This window comes from Vulpes vulpes, chromosome 2 (genome assembly GCF_048418805.1).
Source record: "Vulpes vulpes isolate BD-2025 chromosome 2, VulVul3, whole genome shotgun sequence".
NCBI lineage: Eukaryota > Metazoa > Chordata > Mammalia > Carnivora > Canidae > Vulpes > Vulpes vulpes.
Genome location: NC_132781.1, coordinates 32,285,546 through 32,301,959, shown reverse-complemented (window position 1 = coordinate 32,301,959; position 16,414 = coordinate 32,285,546). Strand labels below are relative to the sequence as shown.

The following is a 16,414-nucleotide window of genomic DNA, read 5'->3' as shown; positions in this document are numbered from 1 at the left end:
TTTTCTCATCTGTGTCGACATTCAGGCATGACCCAGCAGGGCAGGGAGTGGGGCACCAGGCACTCTCTTGTTCACACTCGCTCTCTAGTCAGGATGAATAGTGAGCACTCAGTAAGCACTTGCAGAAGAAATGAGTGAGTGACCCGCTTTATCCTGAAAGTAACTCAGCACTGCCATGGACCACACACCAAAACCTAAGTACATGCCTCACGACTTCTAAGATGATCAAGAATGCTGGCATTGTTATGAGAATATGGATTTTGGAATCAGAAATTACCTTTCTCTATCTTTCTTCTTTTTTCTCTCTCACATTTTAGAACTAGAAGTGAGCTTAGGCATCATCTCTTACAATGTCCTCATGGAATTTCTTGTGCCATGGGGATCTGGAAGGACAAGGTCTTAGGTCAAAAAAAAAAAAAAAAAAAAAGAGGGTGAAGGTAGTAATTGCCTCAGGAGAGGTTTAAAGGAAGGGCTGTGCAGATCTTAGAACTTTGGAGGCGGTCAAGAAGCCAGGTTCCCTGTGAGCCACTGAGAGCCAGAGACCGCCTGTGGGGAGGGTGCCCACCCCTGCTGCCAGGGAGCCTGGCCTGTTGACTGCCCTGCTCTAAGCCTCAGTTTGTCCCTCAGGTAATAGCAGACACTGAGCTCTGGTTCTGGAAAGGTGATGAGCCAATGAAAATCCATGTAACGGGAAGGCCATTTGCGTAGATGAACCAACTGACAAAGCCCTGGATAACCAGCCAAGGAAACTCCAATATGCAAATGAATGGATTGTGGCTGTCGTCCTGGTTGGCCGAGGGGCCCCGATGTCACAATGCATGGGGTTTCTTCACTCCAGTGATTGTGCCTCTAGCCAAAAAAAATAAAATAAAAATAAAAATAATAAGAAAAAAATTCACTGACCAGACGGATCTCTTAGCTCCCTCTCTTTGGCCAAAGGGGAAGAGAGACGATGGAACCACTCTACCAGGCTGGGTCCATCCTCATGAAAGTGAACACCTTACAGGGGAAGAAGATGGTGGAGAACGGCCTGCAGTCTGGAGACTTCTCCCTCCCTCAGTCCTGGCCTTCCTGCCTCCTGCCGCCCGCTGACCTGGACATCCTGCAGCAGAAGGTGGCCGCGGTGCAGCGGGAGCTGGAGGACTTTAAGAAGGAGGCGCTGAAGGCCATCCATTACCTGGAGGACGCCTTCTGCGAGATGAGCGCGGCGCTGGCGCAGCAGGAGGAACAGGCTGCGCGCGTGAAGCAGCGGCTCCGGGAGGAGGAGGACCGGGGCGTCGTGCGGAACAAGGTCCTCACCTTCCTGCTGCCCCGCGAGAAGCAGCTCCGGGAGCACTGCAGGCGGCTGGAGCGCATGCTGCTGGGCGCAGGCCGGGTCGTGCAGGGCGTCCCCAAGAAGATCCAGGCCAACTGAGGCCTCCTCGGGAGGGAGCCCAGCTTCCAGTGCCACAGCCCAAGTAGAAGATGTTTTTTTTTTTTTAAGTGGAAGGACCAACCCTAAGTTCCTGTCCATTTGCTCCCCTTTCCCCTTTTCCACTGCTTTTCTTCTTCCTCAATAACACCTTGCTGAGAGGAGAAAAGACCCCAGTATGTTCTTTGGGGGAAGCTCCGTGTGCCCAGCAGCATCACAGGAGGAGGCGCCCCGTCTTTCAGACACCTGTAACTTTCACCGTTAACTGTTTTCCTGTTTGTAATGGTAATATTGCTCAAATGTATAACATGGTTTTTTCTAAATCTTCTTAAACTCATGTGTTGAACAGATTTACCTTTTTTTTTTTTTTAATGACTCAAGGATCTCCCGGTCGTTACTTGATGCAGGGTCCATTGAGAGGGGTTGATTGTTTGCCTATGCACCCAGTGGTCTCTTGGGTACTTTTGTAATTCAAATCCTCACCTAATGGGCTTCTCCGTCTGCTTTCCTCCTTAGACCGTCCTAGCTCACTTTTTTTGCTGCCTCTGCACACCTGAACTTCTGTCTGCGCTTAGCCAGCGGTCTGGCCCTACAGGTGGACAGAGCTCATTCGGGCTCGTCTGGGTGGGGCCCTAAGAGCTCAGTGTGCAGATGCAGGAGGATGCACTGAAGTGCGTGCGACACCTGTGAGGTGGGTTGTAGGGCAGGGCAGCTGTTTTTTTTTTTTTTTTAAAGCTTTTTATGTATTTATTCATGGGAGACACACAGAGGCAGAGACACAGGCAGAGGGAGAAGCAGGCTTCCTGAGGGGAGCCCGATGTGGGACTCCATCCCAGGACGCTGGGATCATGCCCTGAGCCAAGGGCAGATGCTCAGCCACTGAGCCACCCAGGTGCCCAGGGCAGCTGGTTTTCCCATCTGACCCATGGAGCAGGAATTGTTACAGTGCCCAGACATTTATCAGGCAGTGGACACACATACCATCCCACCCACTTCTACAGGCACCTTTGGTTGCAAGTGTTACTTCCCCATTGTGCACAGGGGGAGGCTGACCTCAGGGAGGTTATGTCCTTCACCCAAGCTCTCCAAGCTAGTAGGTGGCAGGACTGTACTTCAAGTCTGGCATCTGTGCTCATCATCCTGCTGCCCCTTTGGAACCACATCAGGCCCATCTTGGACCTGTTCTTCTGGAGGATTGAGACTGTCACAGAGGTGACTTGGGGCTTCCTTAACATTCACTCTGCCTTTTTGTTTCCAATGAGACTCTGTTTCATCAAGTCACATATCCTCTCTCTGGTCCCCCCCGCCAAAATGCAACAGGGATTGTCCCCTAAACAGCAGAAGGTGCCTGGAGGCCAGAGTCAACACCTGAGCAGAGCCAGGCCTCTGTCCTCCCAGCCAGGGATCTATACCCTGTGCCAGACCCTCTGACATTCACCTTCAGCCCCATCTGCCTCCTGTTCCATAGAATCTCTCCCAACAAGATTCGAACATCTGGAATCCTCATGCTGCATCTCACAAAAGGACCCTGTGACCCACTGCTAATAGTTATATTCATCCATCACCATCCACCCTGAAGAGCTGCACCCCTATTTTGCCTTCGGTCTTTCTACCTTGGAAGGTGTAGCTGAAGTAGTAATAATGTAAACACTAGCGACATTACCACGACTGCTACCAGCTTAGTTACAAAGAATGTGCTGTATTCCAGGTCCTAGGCTTGGCCCCTTGAGGGCACATATGGCTACAATCCTTCACTTTCAGACTTGGAGGAAGCCACTGCTCGGAGAAGCTACGGAGCCCAAGGTCACACAGCTGGTACATAGTAGAGCTGAGATGTGAGCCTAGGAATGACTAACTCTAGAGACCTTGCTTGTTTTAACCAACATGCAGTATTTTTGGAACTTAATGAATATCCGCTAAGTCCTCCTTGAGTAGGTGTGCTGAGCATACTGATATCGCTGAGGTGAGCTCTGGGAAAAAAAGACTGTTTTTTTGGGCGGAGGATTCCTATACCTTTAGACCTTGTAAAGGACACGTGTGTGTGTGTGTGTACAAATGTATCTGAAATGAAGAACTTAGATTGGTCAAATATAAGAAAAGGTTTAAAAAATCAACTGCTGGGGCTCCTGGCTGGTTCAATCAGTAGAGTACATGACTCTTGATCTCGGGGTTGTGAGTTCAAGCCCCATACCAGACATAGGGCTCACTTAAAAAAAACATCAACTGACAAGAAAACTGGCTCTTATGCTAATTCATGTGGAAAAGGCTTTGAGTCTACTGTAGGTTCAGCGTGTTAATAGGGCTGCACAGTATTGGTGGTGTTCGTGGGAATTCTGAGAAGAGATGGGGAGATGGTGCCCTGGGGTGGTGCCTCTGAGACCACACTGGAAGTGCTCTGTGCTTAGTTCTGGCCCAACACTCTAGAAGGTCCTGGACAGCCTGGAGTGTGCCCAGCAGATGGGGGCAAGCCAGGGAATCCCGAGGGGGCATGATAACCTGGGGACCTTGGTGGCAGATGTTTGAGAGGGGACTTGATCATGACCTTCCAAACACTGTGCTTGGGGCTTGAGGGGGCTAATAAATGTCCCTTTTCTTTTCCCTGCCTCCATTAGGAATGGAGGCCTGGGTAGCTCAGCGGTTGAGCTTCTGCCTTCAGCCCAGGGTGTGATCCCAGAGTCCCAGGATCAGGTCCCACATCGGGCTCCCTGCATGGAGCCTGCTTCTCCCTCTGCCTGTGTCTCTGCCTCTGTGTGTGTGTATGTCTCCCTAATAGATAATAAAATATGTTTTTTAGAAGTTTATTTACTTTTTAATTTTTAAAAAGATTTTATTTATTTGTTCATGAGACACAGAGAGAGAGAGAGAGAGAGAGAGAGGCAGAGACCCTCTGTAGGGACCCCTGATGGGCTCCCAGGAGATAACCTCTAAACCCTTGCGATATGCTGTCTGATAAGATTGCCTTTCGTTTACCTGGGGCCTGGGGACAGACAGTTAACCTCACGATGTGATTTCACTGTGGAGGGGGTGGGTGGGCTGCTGAGCTGTATCAGCTTGACCTCGGGAGAGGCTAGAGACTGAATGAATGAGGCCACGGAGATGCTCCAAGGCAGGTGATAAAGCAGCAGTAAACACCTTGCACACCAAGACTCGGGTGAGCCTCCCTGGCTGATGTACTTCATACGTCTTGTCACACATTGCTGCTGGGAAAATTAAACATTGTCCCTACAGCTCCGTTGGGAGGAGACAACTGGAAGCTTATGGCTGGTCTCTCCTGGACTCTGCCCTGTGCTCCTTTCACTTTTACCAATCTAAATCTGCATTGAGTAGTTGTAATAAACTGTAACCAGGTGTATAATAGCTTTTCTCACTTGTGCAAATAGTTCTAGTGTATCACTGAACTTGAGAGTGGTCTTGGGGACCCATGATACCATGTCGGATGCACTTGACATTTCATCCACAATAACCTTGTGAGCCACTTGCTATTATCCCCATGGCAGATGAAGAAATTGAGACATAGAGAGTAAATACTTAGCCTAAGGTATACAGCAGGACTCTAGAGCTCCCTCTCTTGACCACCATCCCACCCCAAAGGAAGGGACTTGCAGGCAGGGGCTGGCCCCCTTTGCTGGGAGGTCCCATAGGGGTGGCCCCAAGGCCCTCCAGCTGCAAGGAGGTGAGTCATCCTGGGATGATGATGAGGAAGTACTCGAGGAAGAGGCAGGAAGCTTGCATGCATTTCTTGTCTTGGAGAGCTCGGTTGCACATATGTCCATGTTGGGTTAGATGCCCTAGCTGGAGACAGGGTGAAAGTCTAAGTGTCCTCTCCTGGTATTCCCCACAGCAGGGTTTCAAGCTTGCTTCTCCTCTCTCGGGAGCTTTCAGCTGCAAGCCACATGATGACTATTATGTTAACTTCTTTGAGGAGACTATTTTTTCTCACGTAACAAGACATCTGAAGTAGATGATAGGTTCAGTAACTCACCAATGACAGGTCTTAGTTGGTATCTCTGTCTCCTATTCCCCTTCTTCCTCACCACCCCTCACAGCCCATGGTCACATGATGATGGCTGCAGGAGTTCCAGAATTGTGTCATCACTCAGTGACTTCCAACGAAGGAAAAAAGTAGCACAGCTTTTCTTGCAAGCCTCCTGTTTATCAGAGAGGAAACCCCTTTGCGAATCCCCCCAGCAAATTGTCTTTGACATCTCTTTGGACAGACATGGGCTGCTCACCTATCCTAAACCAATTGTGGACAAAGAGGAAAGCAATAGGCATAACTCAACCAGCTGAGCACCTTGGTTACCCAAGATCTGAGCTTCCATCAGAGAGTGTGGCTGTTGGGTGGTAACCAACCCCACCTGTCACAACCTCAGTCTTACCTTTTCTACTCAATAGATACAGATGGTTAGAGGTACCTGGATGGCTTAGTTGGTTGAGTGCCTGACTCTTGGTTTTGGCTCAGGTCACACAATCTCAGGGTCATGGGATTGAACCCCGTGTCGGGTTCCACTCATAGCAGAAAGTCTGCTTGAGATTCTCTCTTTCCCTCTGCCTCTCCCTCTGCTCATGCTCTAGCATTATCTCCCTCTGTTTCTGTCTCTAACATAAATAACAAAATAAAATCTTAAAAAAGATAGGGTCAGGAAGAAGAATGTGCTTGGAAATGGCATGCTGGGCAGAGCTTGGCAGTGTGAGTGGCTGTCACATGGCTGGAGAGAAGCATGGATTTTTTTTTTTTAAGATTTTATTTATTTATTCATGAGAGATACACACACACAGAGAGAGAGAGAGAGAGGCAGAGACACAGGCGGAGGGAGAAGCAGGCTTCATGCAGGGAGCCTGATGTGGGACTCGATCCCAGGACTCCAGGATCACGCCCTGGGCCGAAGGCAGGCGCTGAACCGCTGAGCCACCCAGGGATCCCCCAGAAGCATGGATTTAGGTGTAGGGGCTGGGTGGAGGTGTGGAGTGACACTTCAGTGCTGTGCATGCAAATCCATTGTCTTTGTTGCGCTGCCCTTACTTCCCCAAACTCAGGCTTCACCCTTGAAGTCAGAGGCTTAAGATGACCCAAAGGGTGTTTGGGAGACTTTGTAACTCCTCAGTCCTTCAAATAGGCAGCCACTCTTAGAGATGCAATCCACATGTCACTGTCTAGAGTGACTAGCCCTAGTTTGACTGCGACTATCTCTGAAAATCCAAAGTTCTATATGCCAGGAACCCTCTCAGTCCTGGGAAGACTGGAATGGTTGGTCAGCTTGCCTTAGACAGAGAGCTTGGGATGATCCAGGTGAGGCTGTGGGTGGGGCAAGTCACAGGAGGCCAGGCAGGAAACAAGAGTGGTGGTGGCAGGCTCTGGCAGATTGGTGCATCTTTGCTTTCATTTTAAGCACAGGTGGCTGGCCTGCTCATCCTGTGGCAGGAGGGGCTTCTCCTTGACTGCATTTCTCTTCCCCACTGCTGGGTGCTTGTCCGTCACCTCAGGTGGGTAAGGAGATTTGAGAGGTGGGCCTTTTCTCAGCAACTTTTGAGATCTTTGTGTGAACAGTTGTGATTCCTGATTAGGTCATACCTCACAGCTGAGACCCTAGTCTTGGAAGACAGAGGGCTCAGCAGTAGATTAAAGAGCCTGGGGTCTGAGTGGTGCCATGAAGAGAGACAGCTTTTTGCAGCTGTTAAGATGGAGTCCCTCACTCCAACTCTTCTCCTCTCGACTGTAGCAATAAAATTGAGCAGCCCACTGCTTACTTTCTTTGAAATTCTAAAACAGAAGACAGATGGTTTGGGGGCATCTGGGTGGCTGAGTTGGTTGAGCATCCAACTCTTGGTTTTGGCTCAGGTCATGATCTCAGGATTGTGGGATCATGCCCCGTGGCAGGCTCTGTGCTCAGTGGGGAGTCTGCTTGAGATTCTCTTTCTTCCTCTCGAATAAATAATAACTCTTAAAAAAAAAAAAAAAGACACATGGCTCCATCTTAGGAAGCCCCATGGCAGCCAAGGGAGCCCTCCCCAGGACCCCAAGTCCTGTGTCTGCTGCAAGCTGGGAGCTCAGGTGAGTGGCAAGATGGCTGAGTGCAGGAGAGCTGAACATGTAGTGCTTTGTGTGGGGAGGTAACAAATTTCAGTTGCCACAACTTCAGTCTTACCTGCCAAATGGCACCAGGAAGAATAAAGCTCCAAGGGACAGCAGGGCTGGGCAGAATTGGTGGTGTGGGTGGGAAGCAAGGGTTTGGGCCTTGGCATTGGCTTTATTCCACACGTAGAACGTGACCTCCTGTTTGGATCCAGTCCGTGTAGTAATTCCTGGAATGCTAAGAGCAGCAAGCCCTGGGCTTCAATGTTCCCTGCCCCTTCAATGTTCATCAGGTATGGATCTTTTCCTTGTTTCTCCCTGGAAAAACAGTTTGGCAGCGTCTCAACATGTTGAGCATAGAGTTGTCATGTGACACAGCAATTCCACTCCTAGGTACGTACCTGAGAGAAATAACACACATGTCCACACAAAACTTATGCGAGGGACGCCTGGGAAGCTCAGTGGTTAAGCGTCTGCCTTTGGCTCAGGGCATGATCCTGGGGTCCTGGGGGAACCGAGCTCCCCACAGGGAGCCTGCTTCTCCCTCTGTCTGTGTCTCTGCCTCTCTCTGTGTGTCTCTCATGAATAAATGAATGAAATATTTGAAAAAAACTTATATGTGAATGTTCATAGTACTAGTTGCACTAACCTGAAAGTGAACCAACCCAAATGTCTATGAATGGATAAATAAAATGTGGTACATCCATACGCTGGAATATTATTTGGCCATAGGACAGGGATGAACTACTAATCATATAATATTGTGCTATAATACTGTGCTAAGCAAAAGAAGCCAGTCACAGAAGGCCATATGTTTTATGATACCATTTATGTGAAATGTCTGCAACAGACAAATCTATAGAGCCAGGATGCAGATCAGTGGGTGCCTGGGGCTGTGGGTGTGGGAGAGCAATGGCTAGTGGGTTTGACAAGAGGGACCGAAAATCTCTGTGCACTAAAATCTTATAAAGGGGGGGCGCCTGGGTGGCTCAGTGGTTGAGCCTCTGCCTTTGGCTCAGGTCATGATCCTGCGGTTCCAGGATGGAGCCCCACATTGTGCTCCCTGCTCAGCAGGGAGTTTGCTTCTCCCTCTCTCTCTGTACCACCCCCCACTCATGCTTTGCTCTCTCACTTTCTTACTCTCTCTCTCAAATAAATAATCATTAAAAAAATAAAAAATAAAGTGTAAGTACAAGTGCACAGTGAAAAAACAGAAATGATGCTACGATTTACAATTCAAATCCCTTTCAATATAGAGAGACACAAATCAAGACTAGGATTATTTTAAATTGTTTTTACCTTATGGACATTCTGGAACCACACGGGGTCCAGAATTTACTTGGATTGCATATGTAAAAGGTGCCTGATTCAGAGACTGGCACATAACAGGTGTACCACAAACGATAATTGAACCAAAACTGCAAATGAGGGACAAAACGTTGCCATCAATGACCTTGATTGACCTCCACCATCTCTAAGAAGTCTCAGGGACATGGCAGTGTGGGGAAGATCCCATTCTATTGTGCCCAGTTCTGTGCTTGATTCTCCTTTCCAGGGTCATAGGAGATGGAAATGCTAGATGGAGATCAAGCCCCACCGTTCACTTCTAGCCCAGAAGACACTGTTGATGGGGTAAAGACAGCATCAGGACAATGTCGCTCAAGATGCTGCCTACAGCTGTCACATGACCAGGAGCCAGGAAAGAGGTCTTACTCAGAGGTCTTGTCTCTGACACGTCTTGTCTCCAAAAGGCTTCACTCTGGTGAGATCTCTTGGTTGACCTCTTGCTCATCTCACCTTCCTTTTGACTTTCTTTCAGCAGCAGGAAAGGGTACTGGTTTGGCATTCCAGCTCTGCAGACAACCCGGCCTGCTTTGAATACCAACCCTGCCCTCAGCTTCTGTACAGCACAGGGTTGTTACTTTACTCCTGCAGCCCCATCCAATAGAACTTACTGTGATGATAGGAATGCTCTCGAATTCTGAGCTGTCAGTATTGCCATAGTAGTCACGTGTGGCTATTGAGTTCTTGAAACATGGAGAATGAGATTTAAGAACTGAATTTTAAATTTTATGTAATTTTAATCAGGCATATGTGGCTGGTGGTGAGCCTCAGTCTCCCCGTGTTTCCCAAGGAGATGACAACCCTGCCTACCTGGTTGGGATTTTTGGGTGAATTAACAGAGGAAAGATAGGTATGGCAGGATAATTGAGATTTTAATTACAGTTTGGTTCCCTAACCCACAGATAGGCTGTGTTCCCTGCCGCAGGGACTCTTGTTTGTGGGGCCCCAAACAGATGTTTTGAGAAACCCAGAAGGGAATCTTGGCATTTATGCTTGGAAGCGTAAGTTATGGAGAGAAATTATGCTGGATCAGCCCAGAGTGCAAGGTGATGGAAGCCCGTGTTGGGAGTGCAGAAGGTAGAGGCCAGCTCCCAGGGTGAGGCTGGATCGCCGCATCCAGCCTGGTGTGCTGGGCTGTGTCCTCAGGCTGTGGGGAGCTGAGTCTCTCTTTCTCTCTCTCTCTTCATTGGAATCACACTACTAAGCACAGAGGGGGTTCCTTTAGGAGATAGCTGGCAATTTGTCATTTGGAAAGACAGTAAGTCAAAGCTCATAGGGGCTGTGGTTTAAAACCAACGTCCAAGTGGAAGTGCAACCTTCCCTGGGCAGGAGTTGGGACTCCAGGGAGAGGTTGCAGGGTCTGAAGGTCAGAGCTTGGAGCATAGGCTGGGGAGTCCAGCCAGCACAGAGTGAATGCCTTGACTTTCAGATGTCCATCCTTGTAGGAAAGGTTCTCAAAGATACCCTGACAATCTGGGGTGCGAGAGAGACAGGGAAAGCAGGTCCTGTCCCTGACACAGAGAGGGAAGAAGCTGGTTCCCGGTTCCAGTGTCCTTGGCTTGCCTGTCACCATCCTGGCTGGTTATTGCTTCAGGAGGGGCATGGCCCCATTTCTGGGTTTGACAGTTCTGGTGGAGTCAAACCTGTCTCTACTAAATAAATTAGATCTCTCCAGGGCAGATCAATATTTAATGTGGGGTTTAAAAAGACCGACTCAGGAAATGAGTTTAAAAGTGGAAAATTTGCCTTAGGTAGCAATTTCTGAAATACAGTGGTATCAGGGGACAGATTATTTAAACCCAAGCCATGGATAATATAAAAACAGTTGAACAAGCCAAGTTCTGCTTCCTGTGCATTGGTGACTCTGAACCCCCGTTTCTCTGTGTGCTACTCACAGGGCATTAGCATGGAGCTGGAAGAGGCCATCTACTGTGAGAGTCTCCTCCAAGGAAGGCCAACTCCCACACAGCCACCCCCTCCCTTACCCATGGCAGACATCACTAATCAATCCCAGTCCTTGTTTCCTCTGGAGTTGGAGGCAGCCTCATTTTTTTCTCAACACCACACTCCAGGCAGCCCCCATCTATCAGCCAGAGTGCACGTGATGTGAAATTTATTTCCCATTCTCACCTAGTCCAAATTCTTCATTTAACAGAGGAGAAGCTCAAGGTTATACCGTGAGTTAGTGGCCGATCTAGGACCAGGGGCCAAGTCTTGTTCTTGAGCAGAGTCCCCAGTCCCACCCCACCTTGAATGCACTAGAGGTTGGGGTTCCATCAGTGGTCCATTTACTGACCCCTCTGTGAGCAACCCAGGGCTCTCCTGGACCAGCATTGAATACTTTGTTTCAGAGATAAAACTGTAGGCTTTCACAGCTAGAAAGCAGCTTAGTGGTCATCTAGTTCTACATGTTCCATCATGGGGAAAAAGAAAACTCAGAGAGGTCAACTGACTTGCCTAAAGACACACAGCTGGTTGCTCTCTTCTCTATAACAATAGTATGCATTCCAATTCTACAGCTCTCATTTTGAGGCTCAAGACCTCAAACCACTCCAATGTTTGTACCTCAGTGCCTAAGGGTCACAAAAAGTATGCATATTAAGAAATGGACAGCATCTATTTTTGATATATTTTGATGTTTACCTGTACACTCTAAGATTCAGCTTTCTAATAATATTTTATTTGGCTGATGCAAAAATGGGTTTGCATTCTCTAAACAAATAGTAATGAGCAACCTCGATTTGTGCTGGGCCGCAGAGAGGTATCTGTTTTCTGTGAACATCTTTTCAATGATTTTTTTGGTATGCACGTGAGAGCAGGACAATGATGGTCCCTAAGAGGGAAAAGAAATATTCTCTCCCTAGGGTGGAGGCGGGGTGCCAGATTTAATGTGACTTGTGTGGCCTCCATTTTCCCATCCATAAAATGGCAATGATGATACTTGTCCTCCCAACTTCAGAGGCAGATTGTAAAGGTCAAATGAAATAATGTCTGGGAAGGAGTTCTGAAAAGTAAGGGATTATTGTGACAGGCAGAGGGGACGAAGCTGGCAGATTGAGGCGAGGTTCTCAGGAGTGAGGGGGTGGGGAGGGTGGCGGGGAAATAAGATGCTGCCTTGGCATCAGAACGCTGGCAAGAATTTCCATGCCCTCATTACCAGGGTGCTCCTGTCAGATTTAAACCAACCTCTGCTTTACTGCTCAAGTCGCTGCGATATTTTAGGACTGGCAGCCCAAAGGAACGCCACGTTTGAAAAAGGTCGCTTTCCTGAATTTGCCACCGGGTATTATTTTTACGCCACCGTGTTGTTATCCAACTTCAAAATATACATCATATTTATATTGCCTCCGCTAAGCATATATTTTTATTTTATTGCTTACCATGTGGGTGACATTTGGTTATTGAATGTCTGGAGAATTGGACCTGGTTGTTGTTGTTGTTTTTTCTTTTTTTATTCTTCCTTTCATAAGTGCTTGCTCTGATGTATTAATCTTTACAAAAGGAATGAGACAGGGACACATAAGCATTCGCACTCACACACACACACTAATCACATTGCCATTTTATCTCACTTTGCGGGTGTGTGGCTACATTTATAAGAGCCGACAGATCTGAAATAGGTGGTCTGAACTGATTCAGGTGGGGAGCGATGAAGCCCGCAGCCTCCTGGGGAATCGGCTAAGGGGGAGAGAGAGAGAGAGAGAGAGAGAGAGAGAGAGGGAGCACCTTTTGTCTTCTGTTTGTGAAGGACACATAAGGCAAGAAGCAAGGATGGAACCATTGTGATTGTGAGTCTGGGCTAGAGGGGACCCTGGGGATATGTTTATATGTCTATAAAAATATAGACATGTGTTTTATAGATATTTTATATCTTATACATTCATATATCTATCCAGCACCTCACATAACTCCTGATCCTGGGCTCAATAAATGGTGATTAAATTAAGGAACCAAAGAATAGTTATATCAACCATTTATTGAGGTTGCATTCTGTGCGAAACATCTTAGATGTACTCTCTCTAAGCCCCCGAGCCTCCCTGCCAAGAATGTCATTATTTCCATTTTAAAAAGAAAGGAAACTGGGCTCCTCGAAAAGGGAAACATAGAACTGTTGTGTGACTGAGCAATTCCACTCCTTTTTTGGGCATGTACCCAAAGGAATGGAAAGTGGGTACTCAGATACTTGTCCATGAATGTTCCAGCAGCATTATTCACCACAACCAAAAGGTGGAAACATCTTACATGTCCATCAACAGACGAATGAATAGGACGCCTGGGTGGCTCAGTCAGTTGAGTGTCTGCCTTCAGCTGGAGTCCTGGGATCTAGTCCTGCCTTGGGCTCCCTGCTCAGTGGGGGTCTACTTCTCCCTCTCCCTCTGCCCCTCCTCCCTGCTATGCTCTCTCTCTCTCTTGCTCACTCTCTCAAGTAAATAAATAAAGCCTTAAAAAAGATGGACGAACGGATAAACAAGTTGAGGTCTAATCACACAATGGAATATTATTCAGCTGTAAAAAAGTGTGAATTGCTGATGACAACACGCTACAACATGGAAGAACTTCAAAAACACGTTAAGTCAAAGAAGCCAGACACAAAGGGTCACGGAGTCCATTTATATGAAATGTCCAGGATAGGGAAAGCCGTGGAGAGAAAGCAGACTAGTGGTTGCCAGGGGCAGGGGTGGCTGGGGAGTACCTCCATAATAGAGTCGGGGTTTTATTGTGGGGTAGTTAAAACGTCTGGAACCAGGTAGAGGTGATGGATGCCCAACACCATAAATGGACTTCATGCCACTGAATTGCTCACTTTAAGATGGTTCATTTTATCTTATCTGAATTTCACCTCAATTTGAAAAAGGGGAACTGAGTCTGGAGGGCGTGGTAGATTGGTTACATCGGCAGCCCTAATTACCCTCCTCCCCAGGTCCATGCCCTTTGCAACGTAGCTCTATAGGCCTCTTCCATTCTGACCTGGCCAGATGACTCTTTGATCAATGGGACGGCAGCAAACTTAATGGAGAGGTTTGGAAAAGCCCACATGTGTTTCCACTCACTGTCTTGGACCTAAACACCGCCAGGAGAACAAGCCTGGGCTAGCCTTCTGGAGGATGAGAGGCCACGTGGAGCAGAGCCAAGTTATTCCAGCCAAGGCCATCCTACACCAGCCAGCCTCAGCCGACCTGCCAGCTGCCTGCAGATGCACGAGTGACCTCGGCCAAGATCAGCCAAGCCTGGCTCACATCAGCAGAACCGTTCGGGCTACTTCTAGATTCATGAGAAATAATAACTGATTGTTGTTTTAAGCCATTAAGTTTTGAAGTGGCTGTTTTACAGTAATAGCTAACTGATACGGAGAGGTTGCATAACTTGCCCGAGGTCTCACATCTAGTAAGAAAAAGCAGAACTCGTTCCAAAGACTGGTTTGGAAGGCACTGTTTTATTCAATTGTCACCTTCATTTTACAAGTGAAGAAAATGAGCCTCAGAAAAGGCGAGGGTGGGTGTAGAGAGTGGAAACAAGAGCGTCACCTGGAGGGAGGGAGAGTCAGCCTCCCTGCCCTTGGTAATGAAGGAATGTCACATGCAAACCCACCTAGCCGGCCCCCTAAATCCCAACCCCGTGTCATGGGAAGGTACTGGTGCTGGTTTCCAATCTGAGTTTCAAGTGGTCTCTCTGTAGCTTCCCATCGGTTTTTGGCAAGGCTGCTCTCCTGCCATGGGCACGGCCTTGCTGGAAGCAAAATGAGAAAGATAACCTACCTACATACTAGTCTTCTCCCCTATAACATTGCCCTGGTGTTATTCTGGTTCTTTAGGACATCTGAATTTTCTGAGGCAGATGGTTGCCCGACCACCTGTGGAAACAGAGTCCCAGGGAGGACATGCAACTCACACCGGCCACCTGGTTTATGTACCCTGATCAAATTATGAAAGTGGTGCTTTTTCTTGATGTCCCTTTCTTACAAGGAGAAGGCTACAACAATCAGCTTACCCTCACCCCCTAGAGAAAAATGGTTCCTTCTTGTGGGAAGAGAGGCACACAGATCTACATAATCAAGTGCTGGGGTTGGGGGAGGTGGGAGAAGAGAAAGGAGGCTTGTAGGGTCTGGGGTGAAGGAAGAGCTTTTTCAAGGGGTTGAGGAGAGGCACACTTGAGTTGCAGGGTAAGAAAGAAGTAGGTAGGAGAACAAATGGGATTTTGATGAGAGCTGCTGGGGTTCCTGGTTGTGAACCTCCTATTTACTGAATCAGGAGTGGCTTGGTCAGACGGTGCCCTGAGACTGAGCCACACGAACCCAAACTTTCTAAGGGTTATGTCAGGTGTGGGGCTGAGCCTATTGTGAACTGGAGGTGATAAATGGGAATTTTCTCTCCAGTTCATGTCCCCAGCCATCACCCTGGCCACCTGGATTTGGAAAAAGACTTAAGAATATGGGGATTGCTGGGGTGCCTAGGTGGCTCAGCAGTTAAAGCGTCTGCCTTCAGCTCAGGGTGTGATCCTGGAGTCCCGGGATCGAGTCCCACATCGGGCTCCCTGCATGGAGCCTGCTTCTCCCTCTGCCTGTGTCTCTGCCTCTCTCTCTCTATCTGTCTCTCTGTGTCTCATGAATAAATAAACAAAATCTTAAAAAAAAAAAACCCCAATATAGTGATTGCCACTTATAGTCAGCGAAGCCCTGCCCATTCATAGGTTCTGTGGATCCTCTCCTCACTGGCATCCTGAGCATCCTGAGCCCCAGGTCAGAGGGCTCTGAGCAGCTCGGAAACCTGGGGGGAGGGGGAGTCTAGTAGTACCCTGATGGCTGCTGTGTCACTTCTGGGATGGGGCTCCTCTGCTCTGAGTCTGTGAGCCTCACAAAGATTCATGGAGAATCCAGGCCAAGTAGACAAGCTAGGAGTGGGATGATCGTGTCACATATTGCCTACCTGTACCCAACACCATACACAGTCCCCACATCTCATTCCATATATCATATTCCCCACATGTATCATTCCACATATCATATTACAGGCTACACATGTACCATGTGCCACACAGACACCACTGGTCATATGGAATGTCAAGGTACAAGCTATACCAACACACCATACAACATACATCAAATATACATCACGCCCCTCACAAATCACACGGCATGCCCACCCTTCAACACACTGCACACAAATTGCCCCCATACGTATACGGCTACGAGACACATCCATCACAGCCCCCCCAACACACATCACAACCCATGCACAGCCTTTACACACCTCCCACACTACACGGTGCACGCACACTGCCATATCTCCCCTCCAAGCCCCGTAGCACACAGCATCTGTCGTGCCCCAGGCCACACCTTCCACCCCGCTCTCTTTCTCCCTCTACCCAGGGAAGAAGCACAAAGGCATCTCCACGATCATCCTCATGGCAGGAAGCCCAGAAGACACGGGGAAATGGTGGGGGCGGAGTGAACGCTCTGAGCACTTGCATGCTTTCGGCACCAAACAGGCATAGAGTGCAATGGAACATTTTATGAGCTGCTGGATTTTTAAAAAACTTTATTTAAATCAGATGATCCTTTCTTCCTCCCTTCCTTCCTTGAAAAGTAA

General features: G+C 48.3%; 1 protein-coding gene across 1 annotated transcript; it reads left to right on the top strand.

Annotated features, from left to right (window-relative positions):
• Positions 1 to 952: 952 nt before the first annotated feature.
• CCDC182 (coiled-coil domain containing 182) lies at positions 953 to 1,414 on the top strand. The gene has a single exon (XM_025996291.1). The coding sequence runs from the start codon at positions 953 to 955 to the stop codon at positions 1,412 to 1,414; it is 462 nt and encodes a 153-aa protein (XP_025852076.1).
• Positions 1,415 to 16,414: the final 15,000 nt, after the last annotated feature.